At 38.1% G+C, this 14,788-nt stretch overlaps 1 protein-coding gene across 1 annotated transcript in view; it reads right to left on the bottom strand.

Moving 5' to 3' along the window:
* PTPN12 (protein tyrosine phosphatase non-receptor type 12) overlaps window positions 1-14,788 on the bottom strand; it is a 79,693-nt gene that overhangs the window by 43,544 nt on the left and 21,361 nt on the right. Inside the window, exon 2 of the mRNA XM_054196801.1 lies at window positions 2,753-2,861. Coding sequence (XP_054052776.1) covers window positions 2,753-2,861 — 109 coding nt within the window. The remainder of the gene's footprint in view (window positions 1-2,752; window positions 2,862-14,788) is intronic.

Raw genomic sequence — 14,788 nt, 5'->3', positions numbered from 1 at the left:
GGAAATCCAGATCAAAAACAAAAATTCTCTTTGAACTGGGGAACAAAAGTATCTGCAGAAACAGCATCTGCTCGAGCAATTTCTGTTTCTTTCTGCTCCCAGAGTCAATTCCTAAACCACAGAACAGCTGCTAAAACCTTTATTAGAGCTAAATTCAAGGAAAAACACAAAGAACAAGTCTATTTAAAAAGAGGAAATATGGTTGGTTAGGGTTTTTTTTTGTCAAAACATCACTGGTAATAAAACAGGGAACCAAGCCCACAAGAAGTACATGCTAAGAGCTATTTCTATACAGAAAGCTCTTCCAAAAAGCTTCCAACATGGTGAAATTTTCAGCCAGAGTCCTGATAACATGCAAAAAATGTTTGTGTTACCACGTAATGCTTCCTAAAAAAGAACCAGTGTAGATTACAAGACATTTAGATCACAGATCTAAAGACAACGTACTCTCACATATACAGGCTTAGAGAAACCCTTGTAACATATCGCACTGTATTACACTCTCATACATCTAACCGAAAAGCAAGGACGCTTTATAAGCATGCAGTGGTGTCACAGACTTAGTACTAAAAACTACTTTTAAATGGCAGACCAGGCTAATTACAGTGGTAGGCTAATGAGGGCTCCTATCTTCCCAGCAGATCCAAAATTCTAGAGCACTTTCCTGCCTCTATCTGCCACAGCTCAGCTCCTTCAGAGTTTTAGGTCTGGAATAGAATTCTCTACAAAAAATTCCAATGCAGGTTCCAGGTTCAGAAGATTAAGTGCTTTGACATTTATATATAGCTTAAAGGCTCAGTTCACAGTTACTAATTGGTGTTTTCAGGTAACCAGTGACCTGCATGTTTCATTTAACTATCATCTAGGATGGCTCAGTGAACTGTAATGTGAACGTGCACACATCTTGTACTCTGGAGCCACTATTGAGGTACTGATCTCTCTGGTTGCAGTAACAATTTCTGATAAATATGGCAGTGATCTCCAATTAAGTTACAAATATAAGTTCTTTTCTGGATTTATAAAAGATAGGCAAAGTATCATCCTCCTTCTTCCTCCAGAACATCTCCTGGCTTTCATTTCTGTCAAGCTGATCTCCCATCACTTTATTGCTGGAACCTTTGGATGTTTGAAGATATTCTTCCTTTGAGGAAAACTGAAGATGTATTTTCAGTTAATGTCAGCTTTGAGGTTTGCTCACTTCCCCCACTGCGACCTGTCTACCCTTTCAGATCCCAATGACTCAGGTGTTTTTTTGGTTGTTTTTTTTTTTTGAGGGGGGTGCAGTTTGGGAGGGTTTGTTCGGTTTTTGGGGGTTTTTTTTATGTACATGAACGAAAAACACATCTACAACTCTAGTCGCAGCCATTCACTACTGGAACAGCCATTAAGGGTCTCTCTGATTCAGCTTAAGCGCTATGATGATTTTGCTATATTGTTCGTGATCTACCAAAATGCCAGCATGGAAGAAAGATTTTAACAACTTTTAATAAGATGACCGTAACAACTTCTCCTCTCTTTTTCACTACAGCCATTAAACATGTTTCCTCCCAAGTAAAAAAACAAAACCAAAACAAACAAAAAAACCCAATGATATTTAACTATTTTGCTGCAGTTGAGCTTAGTACCACACTACTCTTCAACATGTCATGTATATTATACATATATCCTCCAGCAAAATTTGAATACATGTGCCCTTCCTTCCTTGCAGCAGCAAGCACTATGCCCACCTTGATAAAGAATCTAGGGTCTGTGGCTTTAGGGCAAAGTTTACTGCTGGAAGTGTTGCTCCACGTGCTGATAAACAGTAAAAATTCCAGCACTAGAAAAACAGAGCACACAGGTATGCAACAATCTGAAACATACAGTAATTCACTGGAGCTTATTACTAGAACACATTTTGGAAATGAAAGCTAATGATGCTTAAGACCTTTTTCAACTTCAAATTGGTTTTAAATCTCCTAACACTTCTGAGAAAGCCAAGCAGAGTAAAATCTATCTGTTGCTCATCATCTGGGATATGAAAAGTGGCATTTGTCAGAAGACTATCCTTTAATCTGTCAGCTACTCATATTGAGAAGCACGGTAAGAGCTGCTGAAATACACAGCATCACGAGCTTCACAAAGTGAGCTAGTAACAGGCAATCTTGTCATTACAGACCACTGATCTGTTATACCCACACATTGGTGGTTTTAAAATTTAAATTCTGCTCCGGCTTTTGTTTTCTGTGTTCATACATTAAACAGAATTTCATTTTGGCTCTAGCAAAACACAAACCAACGATAATCTAGCACGGAAAGTTCTCTGACACCGTTTGCAGGATACAAACAAGCAAAAAAGCATTTTACTTCAAACCACAAAGTCAGGTTCCTTAAGACTCCTTAAAATCTCATCTAGAGTTTATGCTAACATTTTTTTGTTTTCTACTGTGAATAACTTGCTCCTAAAGAAAAAAAGACAGTTAAGCACCTAGTGAAGTTCTACACTATTCCAAGCTAAAGTGAAAATGTTAGCTTGATAGGGTTTGGGACTTAGCACACATTTTTTCTCTGTGTCATAGCTCTCCTAATAAAAACATACAAACGTTCACTCACTTCGCCTTCCAAGTTAAAAATAAAAATTTAATCAAAGTTACATTTCAGCAGATAATCTCCAACTTTGCCCCTCCATAATAGCTAAAAAGTAAAACTCAAAATACATTAAGAATAACAAGCACTTGCCTTTGTCTTCTATCAACACAGAAATCAGACTTACATGGTAATATATCCTTGTATCTATTCTTTTTAACATTTTCTTCTTTTTCTCCAGTGGCTGTTGGGTAGATCTTCTCTGTTCTGTATTTTGTTGATAATCTTCTTAACCTCTGAAATAAAACATTTACGTTATTTTTTTAAATTCTCAAGATAACAGGGGCATCACAAGGTATTAGCTTCATCAATGAAATATAAGATGATGACTGAAAAATACCTCTTCTTTCCTTTTACAATATTCACTATGATGAAGTTTAAAAATGTAATTATCCAGTTCTTTTATCTCATTAGCAGTTTACAACCAAGTTGAAACCATCTCTAGACATCATGAGACATGGAACTTTGGAAAAGCCACTACAGCAGGAATATGGAATATGGCTATATTTTATTTATGAAATACACTGCCCTGTTAGGGACTAACAACTACCTTAACAACACCCGTGAGAAACAGAAAAATCTGTCATTGCTCAGAATACCTGGAAGAAGAGCGCAGACAGGCTGGCTCAGGAACAGCTGTTAGCAGCAACAGCTTCCAACATGCTGCCAACTCAACAGAAAGCAAAAATCTCACTTTTAACAGGCACCAACTCCTAATGCCCAACCCTCTGTTCAAGCACACCCAGAGAAAGAGAGTCCCTGCCTCTCAGGTACAAGGTATTCACAATTAAGATGAGTGACAGGACGTCTGCTGTATTCACAACGATATGTCATTTACCCCCCCCCATCTATTTCAAGTATTAGAAATTTGAAACAGTCAAAACCTCTTAATAACAAAATCCAGCCCACACCCTCCAATAACCTAGGAAATAAAAAGGGCAATACAGCTTTCATCATCCCACTAAAATTAGGCCTTTGTAACCTTAAAACTGAGGAGGAAGAAGAGAGTATAAATTCTCTTCATAAAAAATAAAATAAAATAAAAATACAAGAGGAGCCAGCAGTGCTTGTTATTTTAGATTGTGTAGATCTCCAGATTGAAAAAGGCACCCGAAGAACTCAGATAGCTAACGCTGGCTTCCAGCTAAAGCCAGGTGGTTGCAAAACCAGTGATTCTGTTGACACTGCCATGGTGGTGGTATATAACACAATCACAGGGAAAACAAAGAACATAGCTTCAAAGACGTTTAGTATTTCCATTGAGTGGTGTTCTGCGCAGGTAGAGGGACAGAGGTTGTTCATGTTCCCCTCCCTCCACCTTTGATGCTCAATTACCGTCCTCGAAGACCCAAAAAGTGTTCATGGCTTGCTTTCTTTTGGGGAAGGCAGAGAATAGGGGAGGTTGCTTACTAGTTAAAAATATAAATCTTGTTTATTACTGACTATGCAACAATATCCAGGCTGAAGGACATCACAAAGATGACAACTTGGTTGGAATGCCAGTTTTCTTCTTGAATTCCCCTAAAACTACTAAAACACATGGGAGACTTGTTGCACACTTCGATTTTTAAAAAAAGAAGGAAAAATGAATTGGCAACTCAAGTCCTCCAATAATTTTCCCAGTAAAAAAAGGAAAAGAAAAAAAAACATACAGGAAAACACTTTAATAAAATTTGTCTGAATATAGTGAAAAACCAGCAAGTTTTATATGCAATGTGGTTAAAACTTTGCATTAATTCAGTTGAATAATATGCGTCTAATAATCCACAAGTGTCATTTATAGAGCAAAACCAACTGCAAAGTAAAATTAAAAAACGGCAAATCAAGAAGTACCAGTTTTCAAACATTTTTTTTTCCTCTTCTCCGAGGACTTTATCACAGATTAGATCACTGAACACTAAAAAGCATGACAGAAGTAGCATGGAGGGTTTTTTTTCTTAAAGTGCAATGCCCTTGAAAATCTTGCAATGTTAGTTGATGACAAAAACCAGTAAATATTTGGAGGTGGGACCATAAGTGATTGAAGTGCTAAAAATATTATCTGAAAACATCGCTACAATGAACAATAGGAAGATTCAATTCTTGAAAAGACGTAAACAGCTACAGAAGCTTCCACACAGACTACGCTCATCTTTGCAACACTAAGAACAAATTCTCAACATAATCTGTATAGATAGCAGGCAGAGAAACCTAGTTTGTAACATGGTACTGACATAAAAAATATCATTGCACAAGGAAGACCTATTGGCCTATGTCACACTGTGCTTACTTGGGTCAAAATAAAAAATACTGCCTGTGCTAAGACTGGACACAACCAGGAGTCCAGAAACAGCAAAATAAATACACATAACTTGCTATATCAGCTAACAATTGCAAGATGGAAAAATACTTTGAAATAGGCTATAAGCCTCCAATCAGGAGGGGAAAAAAAAAGCAAAGACAAACAACAATACTTTCCAAGCACAGCCACTAATACGATTTTGTGTATTGTTCCACATCTCAACTTGTTTGTGAGTTTCTGGGGCTCTTTTTCCCATCTTACTGATTTTTATGGGACAAATGCCATGACTCTGCTTAGAAAAAGTAACAGAAGTTTAGAGAAAAAACAACCTCTAAAAACCACGAGTAGAAGCAGAAGTTATTTTGCATGAAAAAAGATACACTTGAGGAAGTGATAAAAGAAAAAGGTAGGTATCAAAAAGCACCCTAGGAAGATGATCCTTTTTGCTTTAGCCCATTATAAAGGCATGCAAGAAAAAGAAAAAAAAACCAACCCCACAACACACTATCACAGGTACAACTTGGACCTATCACAAGCCGAAAAGGCTAGAGTGACTAGTACCAACTTTCATTTTCTAGAAAGTGATGCTACGAGAATTCAGCATCTCTTTCTCCTCTGCATGATTCAATAGCTGTACAATCTGCTAAAGAACTGGAAAGTAGGACTAGCATAGCCCAGCTCTGAGGCAAAGACTGGAAATGAAATATAGGTTGATTTCAACACACATCTGCTCCTAAAATACTTTAGGACTCATGCTTTTAATGCATGTTGGTCAGCTGTTCTGTCACATGGGTAATAGAAGTTAAGTCAGTGCAGTCCTGAGAGCAATCAAAAAGAGTAAGTAGTACTCCTTATGATTTGTAGTAGTATCTGCTACATAGAACAGTACCTACTTCATGCTTTGGAAGAGAACAAATAAACTAAAAAGTCAATTTAGAAGTAATTTGATTCTGACTACTTTCAGACTTCTAAAAACTGAGGTTTGAACAAACTACCACAGGAACGGAAGAGTGCTAGACTCAACGGAAGATTTTGTCCTACACACAACAGAAGATTCCTGCAGAAAGCTATTGTAACGTGCACACCCAGCCTGCCGTAGGATACAAGAGACTCAGTGCTTCCGTGCTTCCTAGGTTACAGCCTAGAGTGACCAGGAGGAGGAGAATGTACTCAGTGGCAGAACGGGGGTAATGACAGGGCAGAAGAAGAAAGAATTTTGTTCAGACTATGGTAAGTCAATGACAAGATAGCCAGCAAGATCCGTCACAGTCCAGTTTCACGCTAATTCATAATAAACAACTGTCTGCAGTACAAAGCAGCACTCATTTGGGTTAAGTCAGTAAAAAGCCAAATTGCTTCCCAGAAAATACTCAGATGCCAACAGCAGGGACATTAGCGATCCAGCCTGGTGCCTCTGCAGATAACAGTACACGCTTCCGTGACACTTGCATATTCACTGGAATGCTATTCTGGTACCACAAAAATCTTCATTTATATATTCTTTTAAGAACAAAATGGTCAAAAGTAAGTGTATGTTCATGATTCATCACACTTAAAGAACTACATTCACAAGGCCGTAAGTTCCATTCTCATTAGAAAAGCTCGACTTTAATTCTGCTTATTCACTGCGTGACAGAAGTGGTTTGTGGGATGGTGACAAACACTTACCACATGTGACAGTGGGGGATGAGCCTTTGAAACAATTTGAGTTTCAGAAACATACTTCCAGCTTCCACAGTGGTTTTACAGTCTGTACTACAACTCTACTTCAGTGTTTTCACAAAAAGACAAACCAGCTTTTCAAACCCCACTTGTGCAATCCTACCATATTAAGAAGAACTCAGTCCAATCAGTTCAAGAAAAACAGATCTCTGATTTTCACAGTCACTCTATTTCATCTATTTAACACTTTAGAAAGCTTGTAAAGACTCATTGCTTAACACCATAGAAATGTTGCTTGCGGATTAAAGAAAATATTTATACTGACTATTGAGATTTGAAGAACTCACTTTAAAAGCCTCAACCTTATTTAAAACACAAAAGTTCTTGTGACTCCTTTCTGGGCTTCTTTTCAAGGAAAAGTGTTCAGTTTTGGGCCCTACCATTACAAGTCAGACATTGAGATTCTGGAGTGTGTCCACAGAAGGGCAACAGAGCTGGTGAGGGGTCTGGAGAACAAGTCTTATGAGGAGCAGCTGAGGGAACTGGGGTTGTTTAGCCCCAGCTGGAGGGTGGGGGGAGACTTTATCACTCTCTACAACTACCTGAAAGGAGGCTGTAGCGAGGAGGGGGTCAGTCTCTTCTCACAACAGGCAACAGGACAAGAGGAAATGGCCTCAAGTTGCACCAGAGGAGGTTTAGGATGGATATTAGGAAAAATTTCTTCACCAAAAGTGCTGTCAAGCATTGGAACAGGCTGCCCAGGGAAGTGGTGGAATCACCATCCCCGGAGGTATTTAAAAGACGGGTAGAGGTAGTGCTGAGGGGCACGGTTCAGTGGTGGTTTGGCAGTGTTAGGTTACTGGCTGGACTCAACCTTAAAGGTCCCTTCCAGCCTAGATGATTCTACGATCCTATGAAAAGCATGACAAACATTTCACCAGTCCTTCACTTATTTAAAGCCCTCAAATTGTCTCCTAAGCCTTATCTGACATTTCCAATGGTCAAAACATCGGTTAGTAAAACAGAGATATTTGCTTGAATCTCCTTTTTGACCATACCTGAGGAGCAGTACATACCATAGGGTCAAACTGCTAGAATATTCCATGGCACCCACAGTTCATTTGCTATGTGACAACAGGCAACAGCAACAGGCTTAGGAAGCTCTACATGGACAGCTATGGCAGCAGAGTCATGAGATAACACCAAACACACAAGAATATTTTTTGCAAAATTTGCTTAAGTGTATTAAGAAATACTCGAAGAACTGAAAACTAAAGAAAAGCTTCCATAAAGTTATCTTAAAAATCAAAGCATAAAAGGAAACACTTTAAAAATGTTGTATTAAGGCACTCATTTCGTAAGACAGTTATTTCTATCATAAGCTTGATATTGCATTGTTCTTACTAGCAGCAGGGGAAGAAAAACACATAAGTTATGTTCAACTGTGCTCTTGTCCTAATGATTTAGATAAACATTACTAGGGCAGATAAAGCTCCTAGTACTTTTATACAGTGAGAAATACGTACCTGTAACGAGCAATGTGAACCAAACTACCACAAAAGTGTCAAAACAACTATCTTCCGGTTATCTATGGTCAGATTACACAGGTTTCAAGTTCTCTATGAGTACAGAGATACCTTTGTCAAAAGGCGGTTCAAGTGCAGACTCAGATCTATCACTGCTCAAATGGGGGTCTGACTTTCTAGAACTGTTTTATTTCCAGAAGTATTTTAGCTTAAAGTCCCTGCAAATCTAACTGGAGTTTCCCTATACTGCTTTCTTACCACTGAGGGCTCTGGGAAACACCAAGACAAGCTGATGCTAATAAACTCAGCTGGAGGATGGACTACTCCAAGTCAGGAGTGCCTCTGCAGCTCTGGGTTGCAATAGCAAGGAATAAATAGAGTGAGTTGGGTTTCCTTTAGTCATGCTGCCAGAACAAGAGCTGCGTGGGGCAAGTGGGGCACAGTGCAGCTTAGCCCAAAGTTTCTGGAAAAGTCAGATCCATTGGACTGAATAAACACTGAACTTTGCCACATGGGATGTCACTGGTTACTGCATTCTGCTGTTAAGTAGCACAAATAATGCAGAGTTTAATATGATTTCAGGTATCATACTTGAATCTAAGCCTCCCAACCATCTCTGCAGTTTACACTTGTATGTTAAATGCTTTGCATCTGTTGTTGCAAATAAACACAGCATGAAAACTTGAAAAGACCTACACACAAAATAATGTCCAAAGAGTCTAAGCTGACAATTATTTATCATACTAATACTTAGTACATACATATGCAATTACAGACAAAACTGATTGTTGAGAGATCCCTTTCACCACTCTGCCTTAGGACTACTTGAAAAACAGCATACACTTGTGGCATGTCAATCTTTCCCCAGTTAGTCCTGTCAGCTTTCAAACAATTATTTTTATGAATTCCTAGCCCTCACGATGGAAGGAAAAAGCCTTCCCAAACACTAGCCAAGCACAAACAATGAAAGGAGAATAATCTGCTTCTGTAGAAGAAAAGCTTCACAGTATCTCAACATTTGCAGGTGGTTTTGGCTGCAAGGACCCGGCTAACAGGCTGGATTTAACCTGTTTCTCTGAAATAAAGCCCTGAAAGGAGATTGCAAGTTGAACTGATAGAAAGAACATGATACAAGAAGGAGGACTTTTCACTGCCTTGGCACTAGCAACACCCACCAACTCTTGAGCTCTAGGTTCTCCAAGGGAATCTCTGCTGAAGTGATTGCTAGACAAGCCTAGTAACTACAGTCCATTGGGGAGCTCTTCCATATTTCACAGCAGGACAACATTGTGTCTAAAAAACCCACTGCGTTTGAGGAAGTTTGTGTGTACCATGTAAAAGAAAAATCTCTCCAAAATTACCCAGGCAACTGAGAACAACATCATTTCAGTATTAGATGGTACAGTATCTTATAACATCTTAACTCAGTCTGGTATTTTCTTGGGGAAGAAGGGAATTCATTAACTGGAGATTTATGTCCAATAAAGAAGCATCAGTCAATGAAGACAATGCTGGTAGGTCCTCATGCAGAGAAGGCCAAATGACAGTACTGAAAGGAGCCAGCTAAGGAGTACATCCTACTTTCTTCAGTATCACATTAAAACTGGGAACAGGTAAAAAAATAACAACATGCACTCAAGAATTAGGTACTGTGAGAGTAAGACCAGCATTTTCCATCTTTCCAAACCTATATTTTCCGTAACAAAAACGTTAGAACCAGGCATGTCTCCCACACTGCTAGTAACTAAAGATAGCTTTACGTAGACATATTATTAAAATGTGGGCTGATCACTTCAGAAGTCTCCTCTCCCTCATTTCTGAAGCTATTTTTATACTATCTGCATATTAATTCTAACCTAAATTAACAGTACTATCAATGACAGTTGCAGTTAATTATGTTCAGCATAACAGCTAAGCCACACATCTACTGCCAGTAATGTGCTTGTTTTACAAGGGTGGAAAAGACTAAAGAGTTCTGTGGTCTGTTGATGAGCAAGTAAACAAGCAGACAAAGCAAATATTAAATTACTAAAGCATAATCAAGTTTTAGTTAGTAAGTTACTAATGTACGTTCTAAGATACTTTAGAAAACCATGCAGCATACTTATTATACATACAAGAACTGGGATTATAACTTTCTATCTCTGAACCATGCTATTTCCTTAGCACGCTCAATTTATTGCGGAGGCTACTATGAACAAACTTTTACATCAAGTGAAAACACGCAGGACAACACAGCAGTGACAGTTATAGGCTATGAGTGAAGAATGTGAAAATTTCTATTAGTCTGAAACCACATGATTAGAAAATTGACTGCTTTGGATTGAAGGCTGGGAAGTGTGTCTTGATGCAAAAACAGAAAAGCCATTTAAAACATATTACAAGTAAGAGGCTTCTTCACAGTGTTAAAGTAATACAGGAACAATTCTTGATAATTCAAAACAGAAAAAAAGACTCAGATTTTTTTTATTTTTTTTTTTTTTTTTGCAACAGACCACAAGAGGACTTTCAGACCCAACAATGTAAAACCAAACAGTATCAGGAAGCAAAGCACTTAAAGAAACAAACAAGGAAGCAAAACTCATAACCAGGGAACCCCCACTGCTTAAAAGCATAATTTCCAAGTTACTGGATTTATTGTTTTCCTCTTATTCCTTCAGTCCTACATTTTGATGTTTTTGTGCACTTAGACAGCACAAGTATATTAAAAACATCGCATTTAATCTTGATTTTCCCTTTAAGTCTTTCTTTAAACATATACAGCACTTATTCACCATACCGTGCTATGTGATCAAAAGGGAAGATGCTCCCAAAGAAAGCTAAGGTGAATAATTTTTAAGAGAATGCTTTTACAACACCCTAGTTGATTATTTCAATGGAATCAACCACCTATCTGCAAAAAAATCCAACAGCTTCTTACTAAAGAAAACAGCTACTAAATACAGTAAAAAAACCTCAGTTAACTGCAGCATATAAAATAGGCTGTCTTCATATTTAAGCCTTCTATACCAATGTCCTCACTAATTCATTTTTCCCAAGTAGTTGAACTTTCAAGTCAAGATGGTAATTAAAAGCTTGAGTTGTCTTTCATACAGTTTTCTGCAATTTTTCAAGACAACTAACACCATTCATTTTAGGGCAAATGAATGACGATTGTATTTTACATGAAAAAGAATTACTAGTATCTAAAAATTTTTAAACTCTTAAAACTTGCAGAATAACTATGCATGCCAATCTACTGAATACAAAACATCTTGAAATAAGGAAGGAAAAGACAGTTTTCCCCACCTCCAGACCTTTTTGTCACAACACTATGGATATCAATTGTATTGTTAGTTCTTGTACAATTTTACTGTCAGCATTTCACCAGTTTTGCCGATTTGTTCAAGAAATTGATGGATGCATATTTATGCCTCATTTAGGTTGAATCCACATTCAGGTAAGACTCAGAAATTTAAGATTTTATCATATGATGGCTATAAATAACTTGCAAAAAGAATTGTCAAACTCAGTCCAGTTTTCATTACATGTATATTTCCTTTGTAGCAGGAAACTACCGTATCATCACATAACAAGGGTAGAAAGATGTATAACCCTTCCACCTCCAGCGGCTTCCTACAAAATAGTGGTTTAGGCACACTAGGGCAACAACAGGAAACATCATGTACTGTAGCTGTTCTCCGAGATGTCAGCTATACATGTAATCAATGCAGGCATTTACAGTGTAAGCAAAAAAAAAAAAAGCAGCATATATCACCACAGCCCATGACAGCCTTCAGAATCTCTGGGGAAATTCAGCAACATGACAGTAACAGCTCAGTTTGGAGTGTACACAAACACCTTGAATCCCAGTGTCCTTCTATAAGCCATCCAAAACCAAGACGAAGGTTGCTCAGTAACTTGAGCTGCTTAGTAAGACAGTAACCAGAAACGGAATCACTGATACTAAGCAGAGATTTAGCCTTAAGTGAAAAGATGTAGAGAACAGTTTAAATGTCCATCTCATCTCTTATCTTGGTCAGCAGAAGTAAATCTGCAACACCAACACTGCCACAGCAGAGCTCTGATGAAAAGCCTGTCCCGGAGCAAGTCTCAGAGCAAGTATGAGACAGGTGGGATGAACTTTCCGCTCTGATGCTGGAGGTGGGTTTTGTCTGTTTGTTTGTTTTAAAAATCAAAAACCACTTATACGTCCAGGTAAGCTTCCTCTTAAGAGCCACCCTTTGACTCATCCAGGAGAGGTGACCACACTACAGTCCACTCTAGATAGACAGACTAGCTCTGAAGTCAAACTTAAGTTTTGACATTGTGGATGTGACACCGACACTGTCAGTGCAACATATGAATTGAGTGACCACTTTTTATAGAGCGTGTCCCTCACCTGAAATAGAGACAAAAGTACATACTTGTCCTACCTCCCTTACACCAGATTTAAGCTTTCTCAGGGAAGTCAAAGCCCAACGGCCATGACCTAATAAGAATGGACAACAAACAGCATCCCCAGGACCAGCCCATGGAAGCCTAGAAGTCATCTAATGGCAAGTTGAGACCTTTTCCAAAAAGTACCCCAAAGACCAGAGATTTTTTTTCCAGCTCAATCAGGCAGCTAAAAACAATGTAAGCAGTGCTTTCTTCAGGGTCAGATGAGAGGGCCCGGGCCAGTCACCATTGGTTATAACTCTACAGCTCTTTGTTTTCAGTGCCCATGCCTTAACATACACAACATCTGTAAACAGTCAAAAGCATCCTCTGACAAGCATTCAAAGGAAGAGCTGCATAGCCAACACAGATCAGGTACAATTCATACAAATAGGCAGCATAAGGCAGCTAAACCTCTGTCTTAGAAAAATATTCAGTTTGTTTAACCACATCAATACTCCCTGTGAAATTTCATTATCTGTTACCATCAAAACCTTCTTCTCCCCACAGTCTTTACTATTCCTTTCTTGTGACTTCATAGTATGTGAAGTGAGGCGTTAAGTTCCATGGAGAATATATTTTGCTTTTGTTTCCACTCAGTACTAAAAAAAAAAACCCAACTAAATAATCCAAAACAAGTTCTTCTCCCTCTTCCTTCAAAAGACGCAAAACTCTTCCTCTTTTCCCACGCCTTGGAACACATTTCCTTGAGGTCAGTGTTTGTTTTCAGCCCAATTCATACTAGGTGGAAAGAAAGCCACCACAACTGAGACAGGAAACACTAAGCTTTCACTCCAACAGAAGTAAACTAGAATTTCCTACCTGCTGGTGCTTAATACCAAAGCTGCCATAAATAAAGGCACACAAGAATAGTCTTAAAGTCTTTCAATAAATCTGCACACTCCCCCAAAAGGTGTACTATAGCTGTTATTGTCCTGCCTTCCAAAAAGGCATCAGGGTTTCTTTTAACAGCTATGTCTTGCCAATTTATCTGAAACAGAGATCCCATCCTGTAAGACTTTCACCAAGAATGACTTTAAGCTGAAAAGCTGGAGCCTAACAAATGCTCTGGGTAAAAAGCATAGCTGTTTGTACCGTCAAGAAATAATGCAACTGAGATCTGGTTTTGTGTCCAAATTACCTTACCAAAACACCTCTAGAACTCAAAGGCGCTGTTCCTTTCAGGTATGTGACATCCTTTAGCATAGTTAAGCCACTATGGGTTTAACATGAGTTCAGTATTAAATATGCCGATGTTGGACATACAAGCAATTCCAATAAAAATATGCCAGTTTATCTTTCACCAGAAGTCTAACTTATTTTTTTTCCCCAGAAGCAGGCTTGAACTTTGTATAGAAATATGGTATCTACAGAGACTTTCAGTAGTTTAGAACCCCCAGTATTCAGCAGATGAGATTAGGATATTGCTAATATAGTTATGTTAGTTCATAATTGGCAAGTAGAACACCCACAGAGTTTTAACGACTATCCCCACTCCAAAAAAAAACCACAATCTAAAACCTTTCCGGACATAACTACAAAAAAGAAAGCTTCTGACAAGCACTGAATCAGTACTTCCATGCAGTAACATATACACAGGGAATATAAAGGGAATGGAAAGGGAAAGAGAAGGTATCAAATAGAAAGTACATTTCTACTAACTGGAGAAAACATGCTTACAACTATTTTCACTCCTTCTTTGAGGCTGTGTCTGGAAGCCAAGGAATGTGCTAGTTATAAAGAGGCCATTTATGACGGAGTTCAATAGCATTTTAAAAGCCAGAAAGAAGCAGCCTCATTAAAGATACAAACTTGTACTAAGATTTCAACTGTAATAAACCTAGCTAATAACCAGCACAATACTTACGGATAGGCAAAGGAATTTTGTGTTGTAATTGTTTATATTTGTAGTATCTGTCAATCTTTGCCTAACAAATGCATCCCCATCAGTTCAAAAGCACACACCTTTCAACCAAATTATGCTAATTCTGGTTTCAAAAAAGAGATAGAACAGGGAAGGCAACAGCCAACAAAAAATTCTTGTAATTACAGCAGAAAGAGCTATAAAACAACTACTCAAACAAAACCAAAGTGATGGCCAGTACAGAAACAACAAATCTAGACAATAAGTTATTCAAAAAGCATGATTTTAGATTATTTCTCTCCATTAAAAAGTTTTTCTTTTAATAGCTGAACACTCAAGAGCTGGAAGTAACACTACTAAATGCCTGAATAAGTAAACTCTACCATTTAGTTTGTTTCAGCTGAATTTAAA

This window comes from Rissa tridactyla, chromosome 1 (assembly GCF_028500815.1).
Source record: "Rissa tridactyla isolate bRisTri1 chromosome 1, bRisTri1.patW.cur.20221130, whole genome shotgun sequence".
NCBI lineage: Eukaryota > Metazoa > Chordata > Aves > Charadriiformes > Laridae > Rissa > Rissa tridactyla.
The sequence above is the reverse complement of the archived record's forward strand: the minus strand, read 5'-3'. Positions and strand labels throughout refer to the sequence as shown.